This window comes from Camelus bactrianus, chromosome 16 (assembly GCF_048773025.1).
Source record: "Camelus bactrianus isolate YW-2024 breed Bactrian camel chromosome 16, ASM4877302v1, whole genome shotgun sequence".
Taxonomy (NCBI): domain Eukaryota; kingdom Metazoa; phylum Chordata; class Mammalia; order Artiodactyla; family Camelidae; genus Camelus; species Camelus bactrianus.
Window position 1 is genome coordinate 28,858,435 of NC_133554.1, and position 22,700 is coordinate 28,881,134.

Consider the following 22,700-nt stretch of genomic DNA (forward strand, 5'->3'; position numbering starts at 1 on the left):
AACAGATGCAAACAATGAGGAAAATCTGGGTGATAGAAGGGGCAACAGGTTCTCTGAGACATACATATCCATCTCTCCTCCAATGGTTCCTGTTCAAAAGCAACAATCACAGAAATATGTGATGGTTGTGATTTTTTAATATTTAGAATCGTCCCAATATCAAAGGGATTATATTTATCCTGAGTAGCTCCAGAGGGCAGGCTGATGACTAATTCCACTTCAGCAGTTTTTTGCAGTCTATCAGGTCCTATGCTGTGCTATGGGGTTTACCTCCAGGATGCCACCCAATAATGGAAGCTAAAACCATAAAGACCAGCATATTTTTATTCCAAACAATTATAATTTTCAGTGCTGTAAATTCTATTTTTTTTATTTTTTAGTTTTAATTTTTCTGCTGAGATTCTATATAATTTTACTCATTGGTTGCATGTTTTCCTGTATTTCATGGAACAGAGTTATAACAACTCTTTAAAATCCTTCTCTGGTGAGGCAGGATCAATATGGCAGAGGAGGAAGACCCTGAGCTCACCTCCCCCATCAATCAATCAAAACTACAAATACATATAAAGCAGGTCTCAGTGATAATGATCCAAAAATGAGCAGAATGACTCTTCTACCACCAAGGCTGTAAGGAAAGAACCACATGGAGTCTGACAGGAGGGGAAGAGAAGCAATCTATTAAGAACCCACACCCCTGGTGGGTGAGCCAGAGAGGAGCGGCTCAGGGATCCTCTCTGGGGATCAATGGGTTCAAGCCACATATTAGGCAAACCAAGCCTTAGGGTCCAACATCAGGAAGATAAGCCCCTTTATCTGGTTTGAAAACCAAGAAGGGCTTACCAGAGGGCTGGAATAAACTGAGACTGCTCTTGAAGGACTTACACACACACCTGCTGGATCCCAGACCCAGCATGGAGGTAGCAGATAGAAAACTGCCTTGTGCTCTGGCCAGCCTGCCAGGACCACCCCAGCAGGTCCCTCAGCACACACCAGGCTCTGGCTCCAGCACCTCCTGCTCCACCACTGCCCCCCACTGAGAAGAAGGCCATCATTGCCAATGCACACGTGCTCACCAGGAAAGGAGCACAGCCAGGTCAGGCCCCAGCCCTGCCTCTAGCCAGAGCAGAGCCCACAATTGCCAGTGTATGTGCGTACCATGGAGGGAGCAGAGCTGGCTCGGCCAGGCCCTGCCACTAGCCAGGGTGGAGATCGCCGTTCCCAGCATGCACATGCATGTGCACACTGGGGAAGAAGCAGAGCCAGCTCAGGCCCAGCCATGCCTCTAGCCGAGGAGGAGACCACCATTACCATGATGCACGTGCAGGCATGCACCAGGGAACAAGACAGCTCAGTAATGCAGCTCCAACATCTCAGCCCTGACTGCACCATAACCAAGGCATCCACGTGGCAGGGACAGGTAGAACCAGCACAGAAGTATAGCCCCAAGGCCTCTGGCCCGGGCCACACCCCCACCAAGTCAGAGACTGCCATCACTCTGGGGAGAAGCCCAACTCCCACAGGGCTCCTGCTCCAGCCCCGTGGGCTCTGGGCCCATCCCTGATAGGACTACAAGCCAGGAGAAGCCACAGCTCACATCTGGCTCTGCTCTCCCCTCCAACTCCAGCCTTACCCCCCATCAAGGCAGCGGCTGCCAGCACACCCCAGGAGAAGCTATGGCCCCTGCTTACTTCAGATCCAGTTCTCACACCAAAGCCTCTGGGCACAGGCAGGCTGCACAGGGATGTTCCCACACAAGGACAAGCCTTCAGGACCAGGATAGGCAGCTGTTTCACCCGATTTCATAAATACAAAATACAGAGAAAGTTAAACAAAATGAGAAAACAGAAGAATATGTTTCAAATGAAAGAACAAGACAAAACCCAGGAAAAAAAAACACCTAATTTGAAGCAGAAATAATTTACCTGATAAATAGTTCAAAGCAATTGTAATAAAAATGCTAACTGAAAGGAAGAAAAGGATAGGTGAACACAGTGAGAATTTCAACAGAGAACTACAAAATATTTAAAAAAAGAATCAGACAGAGCTGAAGAATACAGTAACAAAAACAAAAAATACACTAAATGAATTAACAGCAGATTAGGTGACACAGATGAATGCATAAGTGATCCGAAAGACAGAAAAATGTAAATCACCCATTCAGAGCTGCAAAAAGAAAAACAAATGTTAAAAAATAAGGATAGTCTAAGGGACCTCTGGGACAACATCAGGCATGCTAACATTGACATTATAAGGGTCCCAGAGGAGAAGAGAGAAAGAAAGGGGTCCAAAATGTATCTGATGAAATCATGGCCGACAATTTCTCTAACCCAAAGGAGGAAACAGATATCCAGGTACAGGAAGCACAGAGAGTCCCAAATAAGATGAACTCAAAGAGACCCACACCAAAACATACCATAATTAAAATGGTAAAAGTTAAAAATTAAAAGAGAATTTTCAGGGCAGCAAGAGATAAACAGAGTCACATCCATAAGGCTATCAGCTGAGTTTTCAGCAGAAACTTTGCAAGCCAGAAAGCAGTGGCATAATGTATTTAGAATGCTAAAAATAAACAAACAAACAAACAAACAAACACCTTCAACTTAGGATACACTATCAAGAGAGTTTACCATTCAGAATTGAGGGAGGGATAAAGAGTTTCCCAGACCTCAAAAACTAAGAGTTCATCACCACTAAACTGACCTTATAAGAAACGTTAAAGGGTCTTCTTTAAGTGAAAAAGAGAAGGCTATAACAAGAAGTAAGAAAATATAGAAAAAGAAAAATCTGAATGGTAAAGGCAAATATATAAGAAAAGCAGTGGATTAATCATTTAAATAAGCTAGTATGATGGTTAAAAAACCAAAACTGTAATATCAACTATAACCACAATAACAGGTAAGGGGTGGGCACCAAGATTCTGTTTGCCATCACACGGACATGTTATATATGACATCAAAGACACAAACTGTGGTTGGGGGGTGAACATGTAGACCTTTTAGAATGTGCCTGAACTTAAATGATTATCCATTTAAAGCAAGTAGATATAGTTATAGGTAGACACATAAGAACTCCATGGTAAACACAAATCAAAAACCTACAATAGATACACAAAAATTAGACAGAAAGGAACCCAAACATAACACTAAAGAAATAAACTGTAAGTAATGAAACTAAAAGAAAAAGAAATTAACAGGGAAGAAACACAAAAACAACCAGAAAGCAACAACATGGCAATAAGCACATACCTATCAATAATCACTTTAAATGTGTGATTTACATATACAACATTAATATATAGTAATCTTTTGCTTTTCTATACACTAATAATGAACTATCCAAAAAAGAAATCAAGAAAACAATTCTATTTACAATCACATCAAAAAGAATAAAATACCTAAGAATAAATTTAACCAATGAGATGAAATTTAACCTCTACTTTGAAAACTCTAAGACATCAATGAAGGAAATGGAAATTGAGGATGGTATAAATACATGAGAAGATATCCCATGTCCACAAATTAGAAGAATTAATATTGTTAAATTGTCCAAACTACCCAAAACAATCTACAGATTTAATCCAATCCCTATCAAAATATCCATGACATTTTTCATAGAACTAGAGCAAAGAATCCTAACATTTGAATGGAACCACAAAAGACCCCAAACAGGCAAAGCAATCATGAGAAAAAAGAAGAGATGGAGGTATCACAGTCCCTGACTTCAGACTATGCCACAAAGCTACAGAAAGCTGCAGGGTACAGCTCACTGGCAGAGCGCATACTTAGCATGCACAAGGTCCCGGGTTCCACTCATCTCCATTAAAAACAAAAAACAAAACAAAACAAAAAACAGTATAATACTGGCACAAAAAAGGACACCTAGATCAATGGAACAGAATAGAGAGCCCAGAAATAAACCCATGCACAAATATGGCAAATCTGACAAAGGAGGCAGGAATACACAATGGGGGAAAGACAATCTCTTCAATACGCGGTGCTGGGAAAACCGGACAGCTTCATGGAAAAGGATGACATTAGAACATTTTCTTACATCATCTTCAAAAATAAATCCAAACTGGATTAAAGTCCTAAATGTAAGACCTGAAACCATAAAACTCCCAGAAGAAAACACAGACAGTACACTATTTGACACTGGTCTTAGCCAGCAATTCTTTTTTGGGTATGTCTCAAGTAAGGACAACAAAAGCAAAAATAAACAAATGGCACCTAATGAAACTTAAAAGTTTTTTCAGAGTGAAGGAAACCATCAACAAAATGAAAAGGCAACCTACTGAACGGGAGGATATATTTGCAAATGGTATGTCTGATAAGGGGTTAATATCTAAAATACATAAATAATGCACAAAATTCAATACGAAAAGTTCCAGAAAAAAATAATCACAAGGCTAAATGAAGCAACCAAAGCTATTTAGCTGCTTTGCTGGTGAATGGAAAGCTAGGATCCTTCTGGGACCACAGAAGTGTCACCGACAGATCCCTAATGCTTTAGTTTCTCTTGGGCCAGTTCACATCAGGGACACAGCAGTAGATTCTCAATCCTTTGGGGGTTTGAGATTAGTCCAACCAACTGGTCCAACAACAACACATTAATTAAAAGGGTGCTGATTAAATTGCAAGGGCACATTCCTCATGAGTTCTATAAAAAAGTAAAGGAGCAAACATTAGCAACAAATTCTGAGATAAAAAGAAAAGGGACGCTATGTGGTTGTGGTTATTAGGCTCTACGTGCTGTTCTCTGAATGCAGCTTCCTGGGATAACATATACTGGCATGATCATAATCTTGACCTGGAGTTCTTGTCCCTTTTTCTCAGAATGGACAAAAATTAGAAGTTCTTTGATGCCGTGAGACAAAAGGAAAAATATGAGCAGATGCAGCGATGGCAAGAATCATCATTCAGCACGTCCAGCGCATGAAGCACATTTCCTTTTGGTGCCTAAAAGAGGAGTTTCTGGTATCTTCTTTCTGATCGTCCACAGTGGGAGAGATGTATGGGAAGCAGACAGAAGGCTGCCAGTAACACCCTCACTGACCGGCAAGAACAGCCAGGTAAGGACTAGAAGAAGACGATAATGTTGCTTCTTTCTTCTCTCCTTTCTCCTCTGCCTATCCCACCCTACGATAAGCTCAGTTGGGAGCTTCTCTCTCACAAACAGTCCTGAAACAATGATGATACTGTGCTGTTTTACTGGCCAAAAGGGGCAGAGACCTGAGTCCTTACTTAAAATCTTACAGACAATAAGAGTCATTGATAAAAATACACCAAAAATTGTAAGACACAAGAAGAACAGAGCATAGGAATCAATGGCGACGTCTCTCCAAATAATTCCATGATGGTCCCTTTTACTCAACCTCCAGCCTCTGTAGGAGACACTCATGCACTCACACACCCACACACATGCACAAACACACAAACATGCACACTTATGCCCATATACTGCATTAAGGCATTAAGAGGACATGGCTCCAACCAAACAAGTTTCTCAGCTGTTCATGGAATCTCCATCAAAAAGCAGCTGCATCATACTGCACTGTATTTCATTTTATAATTTTTTGGTTTGGTTTGGGGGAAAGTTTCCTTAATTAATTTATTTACTCACCATAAGTGGTACATTCATATGGTTCAAACTCCAAAATACGCTAAAATGTACACATGCACTCAATTCCCATACCTCCAACAAGTAATCACTGTTATTGGTCTCCTGTTTATCTTTCTAAGGATTTTTAACAAACATACTAGACAACAAAATATATTATTTTCGGAGGGCTGGACTCCGGGCCCACTGCCCTCGCACCCACAGCGTCCTGCACCCCCACACCCCACACCGCAGCTGGATGACCTCGACGTGCCGGACGAGCTCGTGGCCTTCCAGAATGAGGGCGAGGAGCAGGACCACAAGAGCCGGGATAGCGCCACAGGCCCCAGAGCGCGACCTGGCCGAGCTCAAGTCGTCCCTTGTCCATGAGTCTGAGGGTGCAGCCAGCGGTGCGGGGAAGGGGGGCTGTGTCCCAGGGGAGGGCACCGGGCCTGTGAGGCCGAGGTCTGGAAGGTGGGGCCCCAAGGTTCTTGGGAAGGAACACACTTCGCAAAGACTTTTCCCCGACAGACTTACAGGGTCTCCGGAAGGCCCCGGAGTGCCCCAGCAGCATGTACAAAGATGCCGTCTACTCCGCCTTCAATCTGCTCATGCACTACCCACCAGCCTCGGGAGCAGGGCAACACCCGCAGCCACAGCCACCGCTGCACAACAAGGGCAGTCAGCCTTCCCACGGCGTTCCCCAACTTTCTGCTCTCTATGAACACTTCAGCAGCCCACACCGCACACCTGCACCCACTGACATCAGCCAGAAGCAAGGAGTTCACAGGCCTCAGCAGACCCCTGACCTCTCTGGCTTCTGCTCTCTGACCTCGGCAGCATGGGCAGCTCCCCCACACAGTGAGCTGGTTCACCCACCCATCCCTGATGTTAGGCTCCAGTGTACCTGGCCACCCTGCAGCCATCCCCCACCCAGCCATTGTGCCCCCTTCAGGGAAGCAGGAGCTGCAGCCCTATGACCGCAGCCTGAAGCACAGGCAGAATCCAAGGCATTGAAGGAGGCCAAGAAGCCAACCATCAAGAAACCACTCAATGCCTTCATGCTGTACATGAAGGAGATGAGAGCCAAGGTCACTGCAGAATGCACGCTCAAGGAGACCGCTGCCATCAGCCAAATCCTGGGCCGCAGGTGGCACGCGCTGTCGCAAGAAGAGTGGGCCAGGTATTATGAGCTGGCCCGCAAGGAGAGGCAGCCACACATGCAGCTAAACCCAGGCTGGTTGGGGCGGGACAACTATGGGAAGAAGAAGAGGTGGTCAAGGGAGAAGCACCAAGAATCCAACAGAGACCCTGGCTCGCCTAAACATGCCGTGCTCGCTTTGGCCTCAGTCAGCAGACGGATTGGTGTGGTCCATGCAGATAACTCTCTTCACTACTCCTAGGAGGAAAAAGAAATGCACTCGGTACCTACCCGGAGAAGGCCGCTGCCCCAGCCCCGTTCCTCCCGATGACAGTGCTCTTGGCTGCCCCGGGTCCCCGGCCCCCCAGGACTCGCCCTCACACCTCCTGCTGTCCCACTTTCCCACAGAACTGCCTGCTGGCCCTGCCAAGCCAGCGGCTGCATTACCAGGTCTCTCGGCCGCTCTCAGCCTCCCAGCTCCCTGGGCCCTCCTCCGGCCCTTCACAGTGGCCTGCAGAGCACACAGGGACAGCAACAGGAGCCTCAGAGACAGGCAGCCTAGCATGCAAAGGACACACAGCCTCCCCCGGGGTCTGCCCTCTGAGAGGGGACAGCAGAGCCCCAAAGCCTGTGGAAACCAGCCAGGGCCCCTATTAGTTCCCACTCAGGGTCCAGGCCCTGGAGATTTCAGAGGCTGCACAACTTCTGCCTGAAACTGGGTCCATCAATTCAAACTGCTCCAGATGGTGGGAATCAGATCTGCGTTGTGCCATCTGATTAAGGGCATCCTTAATGCCTATGGCAGCCTGCTTCTATTCTTTTCTCACATCTGTCCGGCTAGCCAGATGCCCCTGCCTCCCTTGCTTTTCTGCTAAGGGCTGTAGGTGGGCTGGACTGAACTCAACTGCTCTCCCCACCCCACCTCCCCAACCCCACCACTGCCAGGCCCTCCCCATACCAGATACTTCACGGACCAAGAATGAGCTGGTTTATCAAACAACATGTGAGCATGGTCACAACCTCAAAGCTCAAGACAACAATGCTTTGCTCTTAAGGGCCTGGAAAAGCCATTTACAGAAAACCAGCTGCTAACTCTATGATGGACCAGAGGAAACCTCTTGCCACATTCTCAGGAAGTTATAAGAAAAGAAGCAAAAGGAATAGGTTAGGTTTAGGCCTGTCACCCCAGGCAACAAGAATAACCTGACGCTACCTTATCAGGCAAGTGTGTGTGTGTGGAGGGGGGCGGTATATAGCTCTAGTTCAAATTACTTGGAAATGTTTCCTGAGAAATTCAACCACCTAAGACACCCTGATACCAAAGGCCTCAGTCATTACTGGCTGCAATCAAAGGTTCAAGTAAGTAATGGCTCAAAATCCAGTGTGCATCCCTCCCTCTTTTGAGAGCCTTTTTCACAGCTCCAATTCCTGCTTAGCCATGCAAGTCTAGCCTGCTCTCAGTTGTAAGACAGGGCAAACCAAACCAAGCCAGTGTCTATCTTCCAGCATGCAACTAGGCCAGCTTCAGTTTCCCTATGGGGCTGCAGGAAGGAGGACCATTAAACCAAAGCAAGGAGCCCAGAAATCCTCTCGTGGTGGACAGCGGGTTTTCACCACAGCCTACATTAACCCATTTCTGAGCCAAGTTTCAAATGAGCCTTAAAATAAGTCTTTTTTTAAAAATTTAACTTAGTTGGGTTTTTTTGCCTCCTCTTCACTGTATAGCCTGAATCCAAATAAAAAGGGCTGTCCCTGTACCCACACACACCCCTCAACAAAAGCCTTTAGTTCCTACTTTACATACTGGCTTCTCAGACTCCAAAGATCTATATTCTAGTGCAGTGTAGTAGTGTAGTGTTGTGTGGTAGTGATTCCACATCCAATACGGGAGTCCCCATGCAATTACATTCACCAAAAGCAAGCAGTGAAGAATGAGAGAGGGGAAAAAAAGTGGAGACCTCACTTCCAGGACCTGTGATCTGAACTTGAAATATTCATGCCTAAGCTACAGGACTGCATCAGAACAAACCCAGCATCAGGTCAATATCATTAGCTTCAGTTCTTATAACCATAATGTTCTAAAATTATAGCCATCCAGAATTATAGAATAGTAAAGGATGTGCTTGGATCTTCTGAAATAACCTGGGATAGCACATGACCCAAACATGGGAGTATCTGGTTGTGCTACTGTATGTAGCCGAGAATAAACTCCAGGGCAAGATAACTTCCTGCCACCACCACTGTGACCTTGGTGACCTGGATCCCTACCAACAGTATTTTAACACTGGGACTCCCCAGGTCTGTGAAACCCCCCAGGCTGAAAGAAGGCTGGGGCTAGGAAGGGTTTGATGGGGTGGATTCTTTAGATAGACCTACTGTAATATTCTACCAGGCATCTAAAGTCTTCATTCCTCCTAACACACCTTTTCACTTGAAACCTTCATTTTTATCTTTGGGGAAATTTTTTCCAAGTCGATCTCATCCTTGCAGCACTGAAGCTTACCACTTGGCATAATGCCCGGCACCATTAAGATGCGCTAAAACCCACTGGCACGGTGGCAATCATAAAAGTTAGGGGTCAGGAAAAGATGACTTTATGAGCACTTCAAATCTCTTACTGAATGACTGAAATGCTCCTAAATATTCTTCCACTCCAGTCACACCATTCCATCTATTCTGCACACCACAATCAGGTTAATCTTCATAAAATATGATGATATCGCCATGATCACAACCCCATTAGAAATCTCCAGTGGTTTTCTACTGCCTGCAGAATGAAGCTCAAACTATTTATCCTGGGACTTACGCCCACCATCACCAGTTCATAATTTATATGGCCCACAGGTAGCCCACACTGTCCTATATATCTCCCAAGATCAACTCCGGCCAATGTTTGCACAATACATTGATTATCGTTGACGGTTACTAAAAAGTTAAGTCAATAAAAGTTGGGGCAAATACACGTACAGTGAGGTACACCAAAACCAGTTAGATTTTATAGGAAAATGAAAAGTGTGATATACAGGGTGATATTTTTCATTCTTGTCTGTTTCCCTCTAGGTATCTGGCTGTAAACTTCGATAACATTAGATTGTGATTCCTGTAGAAAATGTCTTCTCCAGTGGAAATCAGTTGTTGCTAGCTCACCTGCTCCCTATGTGCCTTACAGTAAGCTGAACTGCCTTCTGTCGCGGAAAGATAATACAGCAAAGTGGCAGGCAGCATTAGCTCTGGAGTTAGACCGAAGCAAGTTCAAACCTTGGTTTTGCCACCTGTAAGCTGTGTGGCCCTGGGAAACTACTTAACCTTTCAAAGCGAGTATAACCTACCTTATGGTGTCACTGGGAAATTTGAATGGGATGATGTATGTAACACCTTGTTTGTGATAAATTAGATATGCATGTGAGCGTGTAAAGGTTAATTCCTAGACTGTAGTACATTTTCAATAAATGTTAGCTATTGTGGTGGTAGTTCTTGTTGAAACTGAAGGTAAAGAAGTGGCAGATAATGTGAATTCATTCTCAAGCACTGCTGATAAGAAATCGCCTACATCACTTAGAATGACATTCTCCAGGAGCATCCATGTTGCTGCAAATGGCGTTATGTTGTCGGTTTTTATGGCTGGAGTATTCTAAGTGAAGTAAGCCAGAAAGAGAAAGAAAAATACCATATGAGATTGCTCATATGTGGAATCTAAAAACAAACAAACAAACAAAGCGTAAATACAAAAAAAGAAATAGACTCATAGACATAGAATACAAACTTGTGGTTGCCAAGGGGGCAGAGGGTGGGAAGGGATAGACGGGATTTCAAAATTGTAGAACAGATAAACAAGATTATACTGTATAGCACAGGGAAATATACACAAGATCTTATGGTAGCTCACAGAGAAAAAAAATGTGACAATGAATATATATATGTTCATGTATAACTGAAAAATTGTGCCTTATACTGGAATTTGACACAACATTGTAAAATGATTATAAATCAATAAAAAAAAGTCAAAAAAAAAAAAAAAAGAAATTGCCTACAGTTTGCACTGTGAGACTAGGAGGCATCCTGTGTTTAAATCGTTCTTTTGGAGAACATTGCGGGATTTAAGGTAGGATCGCCTACTTACTGGGATTCATGTGCAGGGAAGGTTTCAGTCTACTTTTGATACCATGCTTACTGGGTGCTTAAATGTGATTTACCTACTTAAATATCCAGATTTGTGTCATCCCATGTTCCCTCCTAATTCACTGCTGTCAATGTCATGCATCTTTCACTGTCTAATATTCACCAATAATTTTAGTTCTACCTTTTAAATTATGTGTTACCCTTTCATATTTATATTTTGTATATGTAATTTCCACTTAAGAACACAATTTTCACACTTGTCGTAATTATACATTTTAAGGTGTGCCAGTACACCCCGCCACATAGTTTTGTCAAAAACTGTTCCACTGTACTGTTTGAAGATTAAATCACACTTTTTAGTGTTTGCTTTAGGGTCTACCATGCACATCTTAACATATTGGAAGTGGCTTCAGATTTATACTCGCTTAATCACAGTGATACATAATAACATGATTCCTACGTAGGCCTATTCTCTTTCCTCCCTTTTTTGTGCCATTATTATTATAGATATGAAATCTATTAATTCACAAATCCAACAATATATTATGGTTTTTACTTCACTATCTGAAACATTTTCGTAGACAACACAACTTTGCTCCCATTCACTCCATTGATGCTCTCTGACAAACACCTAGATGTGTTATAGGCTCAATAATTCATCATATACATATTTCATACACTTGGTTTGAAAATCAGTTAAGACAAAAAAAGGAGAAACTAAGTACTTAAATTGTATTTTATATTTACATAATTACCTTTACCACTGTTTTTTTGGGGGGTTTTTGAGTGAACTACCATCTGGAACATTTGCTTTCAGTCCAAAGAAACTCCGTTACTATTTTTTAAGTCAGGACTACTAGGAACAAATTCTCTTAGTTGCTTATCTGGGAAAGATTTTATACTGCCTTCATTTTGGAAAGTAGCTTCACTGGACGTAGGATTCTTGTTTGATGGATTTGGGGGGTTTTTTGTTTTTGTTTTTGTTTTTTAACATTTTGAATATGTTGTCCCGCTCCCTTCTGGCCTCCACTGTTTCTGCTAAGAAGTCTGCTGTTAATGTTACTATGGTTTCTGTGTAAGAGTCATTTGCTCCTTGCTGCTTTCAAGATTTTCTCCTTGTCTTTGCCTTTCAGCATTTTTACCATGAAGGTGTAAGTTTGTGGATCTCTCTCTGTTTATCTTACTTGGGAGTTTGCTGAGATTCTAAATGTGTAAGTATTTTCCAATAAATTTGAAGAGTTTTTAATTAGTATTTCTTCAAATATTTTTCTGCCCCCCACCTCTCTTGTTTCTGACAATCCCACTGTACATGTGTTGGTGTGCTTCATGGTGTCCCACATTTCTCTTCATGTCTCATCATTCATTTTCTCTCTCTTTTTTTTTCCCTTGTATCAATCTATCTACAAGTTTACTAATTCTTCTGCCACTTCTAACCATACTGTTGAGGTCTTCTAGTGAATTTTTTATTTTAACTATTTTACTTTTCAACTCCACAATTTCCACGTGGTTATATTTCAAAATTCCCTTCCTCCTATTGATAGTCTTGATTTGATATGGCACTGTCATTATATCTTCTTTCACTTTTTAATTAATTAATTCATTTATTTATTACTATTTTTTAATAGAGGGACTGGGGAATCAAACCCAGGACCTCGTGTATGCTAAGCACACACTCTACCACTGAGCTATACCCTCCCCACTTCTTTTACTTCTTCTTTTTTTCTTTTTTTTAATGGAAGTACTGGGGATTGAACCCAGGACCTCATGCATGCTAGGCATGCACACTGCTACTGAGTTACACCCAGCCCCCTTCCTTCACTTCTTTAATAATCATGTTTTCCTTTAATTCTATGAACATATGTTAATGATTACTTTGAAGTTTTTTTCTGTTAAGCCTGTCATCTGGTCACTCTTCCAGGTGGTTTCTCTTGCTTTTTATCCTGATGTATGGGTCATATTTTCCTATTCATTTCTACAACATAAAAATTTGTTGGAAATGGGACATTTTAGACAAGACACTGTAGCAACTGTGGGTACTGGACCTCCCTTCTGGATCTTGTTATTATTATTTACTTACTTATTTGTTTAGTGTTGGCTGGATTATTTTATGGCAATCAGTTTTACCTCCACAGTGTTAAGCCTCTGGTGCTGCTCCTAGGGCAGCCTAATCTTGGGTGTGCCTACAGTCACTGTGAACTGATAGTAATATTGCTAGGGCTCTTCGTCTCTTTCCTCAAAATACTCAGCTGTTCAACTCCACTAATTGGCAGCTGGTTGCTCTATGACTTTCAACAATTCTATGGGGCAGAAATTGTCCTACAAACTAATCCAATCAAATTTTGACTCCTTTGAAGGAGTAATGTTTTAGGTCAATGTTTAATATTTGTTCTGTCCCCAGCAGAACTCCTTCCCACTCTTATTCCTCAGTTTTCTAATGCACATGAGCTGGCCTACAGTCTAAACTGTATCAGTCTTACATCCATGAATATCCTCTCAATTGCCTTTTTCAACAAACTCAATTGTACCTGAGAGCATCTTTTGGCTTGATCTGCCATGTTATGTTGCAAGTACAGTTGGTTCCTGGGAGAAGAGATTAAGAGCTATTTTTGGGGGCTGGGGAGGGGCTGCTTCTATACCGAGGCAAAATCTCTAAGCCATGGCTCTGGAGCTAGGGGTGAGGAGATTTGCAATCTTCTCTCTGAGTGTCCCCCAAAGCCCCGGAAGCTGAGCACTTTGTTGAAGTATGATGAGATTATTTCACATTTATTATTCTTATACATAATAACATATATATATATAATTATAAATATATGTGCACCCAAGATCAGAGCACCTAAGTATATAAAATAATATTGACAGATCTGAAGGTAAAAACAGACAGCAAGATAATAATAGGAGGAAACTTCAATACCCCACTTTCAACAATGGATAGATCACCCAGGCAGGAAGTCAGTAAGGAAACAGCAGGTTTGAAAAACACCACAGACCAGATGGGCCTAACAGACACACACAGAACATTCCCTCCAACAGCAGCAAACACACCCCCCTCTGCAGCGCAGTGAGCATTCTCCAAGACAGAGTACACACGAGGTCATTGGGCCTTAACAAATGTAAAGAAACTGAAATCATTGCAAGTATCTTTTCCAAGTACAATGAAATGAAACTAGAAATCAGTAACAAAATGAACACTATCCACAAATCCATGGTAATTAACATTCTTGAATAACCATGGGGACAAAGAAGAAATCCAAAGGAAAGTGGAAAATATCACAAGTAAAATGAAAACATAACATACCAAAACTTAGGAAATACAGCAAAAGCAGTTCTAAGAACTTCGTAGTGATAACCACCTACATTAAGAAAGAAAGACCTAAAAAAACTTTATTATGTACCTCAAGGAACTAGAAAAAGAACCAATGAAGTCCACGATGAGCAGAAGGAAGGAAATAATTAAGATATAGTAGAAAGAAGTGAAATAGAGAATAGAAAACAAATTGAAAAAATTGAAACTCAGAATTCATTTTTTAAAAAGATAAACATTAATTAACCAACACTTGGAAAGACTAAGGAAAGAGAGAAAAGGTGTAAATAAATAAATCAGAAACAGCAGAGGAGACTATCGATGTCACAGACATAGAAAAACAAGTTCATAAAGAACTATTATAAAAAATTATACACAAACAATTGGACACCCTGGAAGAAATGGACAAATTCCTTGAAAGATACAACTTTTACCACGACTGAATTAAGAAAAAACAGGAAGTATGAACACAGCAATGACAAACAAGGAGATTGAATCAATAATAAAAAAAATTACCACTATCACCACCAACAACAAAAACCAGGGCCAGATGGCTTCATTAGTGAATTCTACCAAATATTTAAAGAATTAATATCAATCATTTTTAAACTCTTCCCTTCTCCCCCCACCCCCCACAAAAAAAGAGAGAGAACACTTCCAAACTCATTTTACAAGGCCAGCATCATTCTGTGGCTGAGTAGCATCTTGTCCCTCTGGACAAGGCATAAACTCCCCAGTTCCCAGCCTTTACTGGTGCCCTTTTGGTATTGAGTCTCAGAAGTAGGCAACATTTACTGGATTCATGCAAATATAACAAACAGAAAAAACAAACAAAACAATTATGTTTTTCAGGGAAAAGTGAGTGGCAAGACTTTCCGCACCCACTCACCATCTGCCAAGGGGAACATCCCCAAGGGCAGCAGGTCAGGGACTCAGGACACCGCTGAGCTTTCTGAAAGGAAAGGAGACGCAGCTCTCAGCCCCTCGGGGATCCTGACCCAAGTCACCACCCCATCTTGCTAACCCCAGTGCCCGGCGCTAAGACCCAAAGGGCGGGCCGGGCCCTGAGTCGGCCCGCCCAGCGGGGACGCCAGCTCGGCGGGGAGAGCCGGCGGGCGCGGAGTGGGCAGCGGAGGGGGCCTGGCTCCGGCGGCGTGGTGGCTGCTGTGGCTGCTGCTGGGCAGCGGCGGGGCGCAGTAGGAGTACAGCTTCCAGGGCTTCCCGCCCGAGGACCTGATGCCCCTGGCCGTGGCCCACGGGCACGCGCTGGAGCAGGATGAGGGCGAGAGCTGCCGCAAGAGCGTGCATTACCTCGAGGTGGCGCTTCGAAGGCACCGGCTTCTGCGGGACAGGCCTTCCCCGCCAATTGCAGCGGCTCCGAGCCCTCAGCCACCGCGCCCCCGGGCGGCGGCGGCGGCGGCGGCGGCGGCGGGTGGGCCGGCCCGGGAGCTGCGGCTCTTCAGCCATGTCCTGGAGCGCGCTGCCTGCCTGGGCGCTGTAAGCGTTCTCCTCCCGCCTTCCAGGTGCCCTACCCGCCACGCCAGCTGCTGCGTGACTTCCAGAGCCACCTGCCCTACCAGTACCTGCACTACGCACAGTTCAAGGTGAGCACCCCGTCCGGTCGGCAGGAGCGCGGCTCTCACCCAGCACCCTGACTTCCGAGTCCTCCCGAGCGCTCGGGGCTGCGGGCTCTGGCCTCGCTGACCAGCTCTGTCCCCACCCCGCAGGCTAACCGGCTGGAGAAGGCGGTGGCCGCCGCCTACACCTTCCTCCAGAAGAACCCGAAGCATGCGATCACCACCGACGGGCTCCTCCCGAACTTGGAGGCCCAGCCCGAGGAGGCCGTCTTCCTCCGGGCTGCGAAGCTCTACAACAGCGGGGTTTCCGGAGCAGCACGGAGGACAGGGAGCGGGCCCTGGCCGAGTACCTGGCCATCTTTGCCCGGTGTCTGGCTGGCTGCGAGGGGGCCCACGAGCAGGCGGACTTCAAGGACTTCTACCCAGCCAGAGCAGGTATGCCCTCACCCAGACTCCTGTGGGCACCCCTCTCACCCACAGGCCCTGCTTCCCAGAATTCCTAAGTTCCCTTAACGCAAATATTCATTCCATACACATTTATGGAGCCCCTACTAAGTGCTTGGGAGGCGGACCAGAATACCGTGTCATCCCAGCCGTCAGAGCCTTTAGGCACTAACAGGTCACCTGCCACTGGGCGCAGAGGGCTACAGTGGGGAGGATCCAAAGTGCTGGGCATTGGTGCAGAGAGGATGTGATATCCCAAAAGGGTCTGGGGAGGTTGGGGTCACAGGCCTGCCACGCAGAGGGCAATGCAGATGCCAAGGTGCCGAGGTGGGAAGCAGCCCAGCAGGTGTGTGCAGAAAGGAGTTTGTGGCCAGAAATCACCCCTGGGGATTCTGAAAGGCAGAGTCCCTCAGCAACGGCAGAAAGGACTGTCCTGAGGTTCTCTCACTGGGCTTCGGTCCTACTTCCAAACCTCACCTGCCATTTTCCCAGAATGCCCTGGCTCCCTCTGGCTTGGGGGTGGCAGGTGAGCTGTGGGGGTGGTGCCCAGCCCACAGCAGTCTTCCCCAGCATCACCTGTCACTTTACACACATTATCTTATGTGATCAGAAGGCAGAGCTGGGATTGGAAGTCATCTCTGTCATCCTCACTGCTGCCAGCCACTCCTCTCCTCCCCTCCTTGAGTTGCCATCCCTATACCTGTCTCTACCAAGGTTCCACACCAGTTCCTCCAGCTGGGCCGGGACACATGGCCACTTCATTCCTTCCCTTCTCCTCCTCTCTCTCCTGGATTTTCTACTATGCGTGTGTGTGTGTGCATGTGTGCTCATGCACAGTGGCACATGCTCCATGAGAGAAGGTATGTTTTGCCCATTTTATTCACCATTGTATCTATTGTCCAGATCAGTACGTAGCACATAATAGATGCTCAAGAAACTTTATAGCATGAATGAAAAAAAGTGAGTCCAAGAAATCCTCCTGCCCCCTCCTTCAGCACAAAAGCCCATGCCCCCATGTGTATCATTTCAGACAGAAGCAGCCCACAGGGTCCCTAGTCCACCAATTTCACAGCTCAGCTAGAATCAGCCAGGTCCCCCAGCTATATGAGGATGCTGCAATCAGAGCTGTGTTATCAGCACACCCTGGCCTCAGCAGCCTGGGCCCACAAAATGCACACAAGTCACAGGGGCTCCAGTTCCATCCCATTCAACCCTAGGAAGTCCAACCTTCCCAAGCACTCCGAGGATCCACGGGGGCTATTGCCATGTTTCCTTCTGCCGTCCTGTGCCCCTTGCCGCCTCACCTAGCCTTCTGCCCCTCCTGCTGCTCTGCTCTATTCACCCACTGCCCCTCTGTCACAGCCTGTCCCCAGCCTCCCTCAAGCTAACCCTCCTCATCCCCGACACTGGCCCAGACCCTTCCAGGACTTCTACGCACTAGTAGGAGACTAGGTTCCAACTGCTAAAGGTTTTACTGGAAGTTTGAGGGGAGAGAAGAAAAGGAGAAGATAGAGAAACACTTTCTACTGCCTCTCACTGACCCTGGACCCATCATCCAGGGCCTCTGACGTCTCTTTGACCACTCCCACTGGTTGCCACAGACAGGGCAGCTGCCCTCGGGCACATGGCCTGGCCTTGGCCACCACTCCTACCTCGTCTCCCCTCCTTGCTCATCAACTTGCAGCCCTTGGAGCCTTCACTCTGTGCCAAGAATGCAGTCAGCTCACTCCTGCTGCAGGACTTCTGCTCGTCCTGGGACACTCACCCTCAGGATCTTTGAGGATAACTGACTTCCTGGCTGACTCCTTCTGACCTGTACTGCCTTTCCTAACGTTGCTCCAGGAGGCCTTCCCCAAACATACCCTGTACAAGAGCCACCCAGCCCCTCACTGTCACCTCAGCCAGTTTTATGATCCTTGTAACACCTATCACTGTCTAAATCGCTCCTGTTCATTTATCTGCTTGTGTATCATGTAGCTCTCTTCAGTAGACTGTCAGCCCCATGACAGCAAGGGCGTGGTGCTCTGATTTGTGGGCATGTGAACCACACACACATACATACAAGACACAGACCATCAAAAATCCATTCTGAGAAGCTGTGAGTCTGTAGACCGAGGTCCAGTTCTACCCAAATGTGCACCTCAGTAATATTTGGAAGTAGACCACCTACTTCACCTCTGGGCATGGACTGGTCAGTGACTCCAGGGTCCTCCCCAGAAAGGACAAGTGGGAGCTTGCTGGTCGTCACAGAACTCACGTCTTCTCCTGGTGTTTTGACTGAAATAACAATCAGCCTTGGCACAAAGGTGAATTCAAGTGTCCACCACAAAACTGCTTCTACTTTTTAAAAGGCAGTGTGTTCAGGTCTGGTCATCAAGGTTTCCCAAGGCCTCCTGGCCTCCACACACCCGCTTACAGCCCTGCCCTGGGCCTTCTTGTTGGCTCTTCTTCTGCATCATCTCTGGTGCAAACACCTGGGGGGGGGGGTGGGCTTGATTACCTGGGAATGGCTTTAGCTGTGCTAGCCCCTCTGTGATAGTTTTTTAAATGTTAAAAGCACAGAAGGTGACTCTTTATGTGTTTTCACAATCAGAAAGGGGGAGAGGAAGCCTTTAAAGTCTGAGTAGGCCAAGAACGGAGCACTTGCCAGCAAATGAGGAGTAAGGAGGGGGAGGCTGAGGGATGTGAAGGAGGCGGGCGGGGGAGGGGGAGGGCCCAGGTGATCATGTGCCCACCTCTGCCCACAGAGGGGAGGGCCCAAGTAGTGTTCACCAGTTACCCAGACCCGTGTCTCTTCCATCCGACACTATTATGCAGAAGTCTCTGCCTTCAGTGCCTTTAATCACTGGAAAATTATATCATGGTAACTGGGATAAAAGAGATCCCAAAAGCCTGGAATGTAGCCCAAGAGTAGGAAAAAAAATGAGTTTCCCTGTTTTCAAGTATTCAAGTGGACACAAAAATTGTGAATAAGTGAGCAAAACCCAGCTGGGAATTCCCGCAGGAGGGAGGCATACACAGCACTCTCTGGATATTATTCTTGTCTTCCCTCCCTCCTGGGAACAAAACACCCCGGAAATGGCCATCAGAAAAGGGGACGATATTGACCATCCACACCAGGGAAACTCGAGGACCCTCTGCCAGACTGCACCTTATGGGACCAAACAAGGCATCTTCGAAAGAAGGCAGCCTGGTACCCCATCGGGCAGGGGCCACGTGTTCAGGACAAAGTGGGGATGCTAGCTACCCAGGGAGTCCCCTTCATACATCAGGTAGGGCTGGAGGCCAGGGTGGCCCAGGGATGATGGGGTGAGGGTGCATACCTGCAGCTCTCACACCACCCCCAGTGCACTCTGGGAGCTTGGCTGGTCACACCTGGGCCCAGTCACAGAGGAGCCCTGAGGAGCAGCTGGTGGCTCCATGAAGCAGAAAAGCAGGCAGGCACCCTGCCTGGAATTCCCTAAAGCCTTTGATTAACTTATTTGCAGTGGTTATGTCTTCCTGAAAACTTAAAAGTAATAAAACTTGCCGTCAGCCCCTGATACACTGCCCCCTACAGGGCCAAGCCAATTATTACCAGGCAAAGAGTAGCCAGAAAACACGCTGAGGACCTGATTTGCCAATCAGATTCCTCTGAGAGTGGGTGGCAGGCACGGCCCACCACCCGCAACTTTAATCTCAACCCCACGTGGAAAAATAAAACCAGGGAAATCAAGGTTCCACCCTGACAGTCACACTGGGTAGACTGACTTTCCTCTGTGAGGATGAGGCAAAGAAAACTCATAGAATCTGGGAAGATTCTGCAGCTCAAAATAAACATCCCCCAAAGGTTCGAGGAAGCTGCCTCCTGGGGGAAAACAAAAAAGGTTTACTGCAACACACATTTTTAAAAAACATCAGAATATCTGATTCGAATTCTCAGTAAGATTCCAAGGTGCTTTGGAAAAGATCTAGAAACTAGAAAAGATCATGATAAAGAGGCAGAAATCTGAGAGCAGGAAGTGTAGCAGGGAGACAGAAACCACAATAGCTGGGTTCAAACCCATGATGAAGGCTGTAAATAGCAGGCAAGACACTGCAGAAAATAAAATTAACATGGTCAAGGGTAAAATGGTAAAGAGATGAAAAGGAAAGAGGCAGGCAGGCAGACACAGGGGATGTAACCTGGGAATAAGAGGAATTCCGGAGAGAAAAGAATAGATGAAGCAAAAACAGTAATCAAAGACATGAGAGGAGGAAACTTTTCTGGGACACAGAAAGAACTCAGTTGGAAATGAGAGTATGTTCTGAGTCCTGAGCAAAGTTAATAAAAAGATTACCACATTTAGACACAACTATGGTAGAATTCTCAAAGAAAAAAAGTTAAGAAAATTTCTGGAACACACACACACACACACACACACACACACACACACACACACCCTTGGAACAGGAAACTGAAGAGGGAGAGAGATTTTATTTTCTTTATATCCTCAGTTCTATTGTTTGTTTTTTAAAATGTGCATTAAAAATAATTTTAAAAATAAGTTTACATTAGGGAGAGGAGTGATAAATAAGGATCTTACAGACTAGGAAATAAAAACAAAGAGCCTAAATTAAAATGGTCTCAGACTTCTCACAACATCCAGGGAAGTAAATGGCCATTTTTTAACCTCAATTTGTTAGAACTACACTTTACTTTGTTAACATATATAAATATTATATATAGTATTTGTAGCAGGATAAAGGATATCAAAATTTAAATCTTCTTACTTAGAACTTCAGACATTCATGATGCAATAACTATCTTTACTACATTCAATGCACTTTAATATTTTCTATTCTTGTCTATATCATTTTATGTTTCTTAAAATGCACTCTTAGTGTTTCAAATTGAGGGGTTGTGCCCTGTAGTTTGAAATATACTGATCCAGAAAAACCTAAAGGAAAAGCCATGTTGTCATTCATGATGAAGGCAACAAAAAGGCCTTTTCGGATGTGGAAGTTTTTAAAAAAACATAATCCCCTCGAATACTCTTCTTGAATAAATCACATACTCTTCTTGAAAATATATTCTAGGACACTAGAAAAAAAATCAGATGCAAAAACTCATGAATAAGAAAAAAGAATCCAGCTTGAATCACCTGCTTAGAGGTTTAGGGAAAGGAAGACTTTCATACATTTCCCCCCCAAAATATGAATTGCTAGCATCTTTTTTTGCAATCTTTGGCAATATCTTTATTTGCTTATATATATATATATTTAATAGACTTTATTCTTTTAGAGCAGTTTCAGGTTCACAACAGAATTGAGCAGGAAATACAGAGTGTTCACACATAGCCTTTCCCACCTACACATATATACTCCCCTACCCTCAACATCCCTCATCAGTGTGGCGTATTTGGTACAATCGATGAACCAACATGGGCACATTATTATCAACCAAAGTCCATAGTTTACATTAGGGTTCACTCTTGATGTTGTACGTTCTATGGGCTTTGACAAATGCATAATGACATGTAGCCACCACTATAGTATCATACAGAATAATTTCATTGTTTGGCAATATCTTTAAAAAATTAGTATGTACATACTCATCTCAATCTTGGAAACCTATCACATACAAACAAAGACACCAGTATATAAAGATATATGAACTACAGTTCTTCTTGCAGCAATATGTATGGTGGCAAAATAACTAGCGATGACCTACCTGCCCAATAACAAGTTCATGGTTTAATAAATTGTGGTGCATCTATATGAAAGTAATAACCATCATGTAGCTATTTCTAAAGAATAAGCTATATATGTATTAACCTGTAAGACTGTCCATGATAAAACAAACCTAGAGGAGTGTCTATGATAAAATGGTTATTTTAAAACGCAAGCAATTGAATAATTTCTGTGTGATCCCATTTCTGTAAAACATAGAGGGGGAGCCTATCAAAGGGTTTGCATCTGCATGTATTTATGTGAGTAGAGAGAAAAATGTGGAAGGAACAAAGCAAATCGGCAAGGCTGGTTAATGCTAAAGCATCGGAGTAGTGGGGAAAGAAAGGGAGATCATTGCCTGTTCTGAAACACTTTTGAACTGACTTGTTGCAGTAAATATGCCTTACTTTGAAAAATTTAATCCAGTTTTTAAAATTATCCTCTTGGCAAAGGGCAACTTTAGTTACACAACTTAAAGTTACTATATGTGCATTACTCTAAATAATTGTTTTTTTAAGTTTCACGTTGAAGAGTCAAAAAAGTATTTTTCCTTCAAAGATGTTAGCTATTATAAATAAAAATAATGAAGTTTATGATCTCAGATAAAATGAAGAAAAAGTGGGAATGAATTGGGGACAACTTATTTTTCACAACAGGGAGCAAAGAGTACACTTCTATATGGACTCTATTTCTATATGATCTTTGAATGCCATATCAAAAACCTCTGAAAATCTTTAAGGCAAACCAAGTAGAATTAATAAAGAATTCTAATTCTTTTTTTTTTTTTAGAACATCTTTATTGTGGTATGGTTCCTGTACAAGAACTCTAACT

At 44.4% G+C, this 22,700-nt stretch overlaps 2 protein-coding genes and 1 pseudogene across 7 annotated transcripts in view; all 3 read left to right on the forward strand.

Moving 5' to 3' along the window:
• The window catches only part of LOC105081158 (leucine-rich repeat-containing protein 37A2-like), a 64,607-nt gene extending 52,641 nt beyond the window's left edge, over positions 1 to 11,966 (forward strand). For 3 of the 6 annotated variants that reach the window (XM_074342777.1, XM_074342776.1, XM_074342781.1), the window contains 2 exons: positions 4,833 to 5,068; positions 9,797 to 11,965. In XM_074342777.1, the coding sequence (XP_074198878.1) occupies positions 4,833 to 4,848 (16 nt within the window). In that variant the 3' untranslated portion in view covers positions 4,849 to 5,068; positions 9,797 to 11,965. Of the gene's footprint in view, positions 1 to 4,832; positions 5,069 to 9,796 lie in introns of all 6 variants that reach the window. The other 3 variants (XM_074342778.1, XM_074342785.1, XM_074342782.1) reach the window with 2 other exon arrangements.
• Positions 5,075 to 7,131, forward strand: LOC105064606 (transcription factor 7 pseudogene; annotated as a pseudogene).
• A 1,813-nt stretch (positions 11,967 to 13,779) lies between the features above and the next one.
• On the forward strand, positions 13,780 to 22,513 carry LOC123615210 (uncharacterized). Its single transcript, XM_074341902.1, has 4 exons — positions 13,780 to 13,807; positions 15,438 to 15,760; positions 15,884 to 16,168; positions 17,862 to 22,513. The coding sequence occupies exons 1-4, from the start codon at positions 13,780 to 13,782 to the stop codon at positions 17,955 to 17,957; spliced, it is 732 nt and encodes a 243-aa protein (XP_074198003.1). The 3' UTR covers positions 17,958 to 22,513.
• Positions 22,514 to 22,700: the final 187 nt, after the last annotated feature.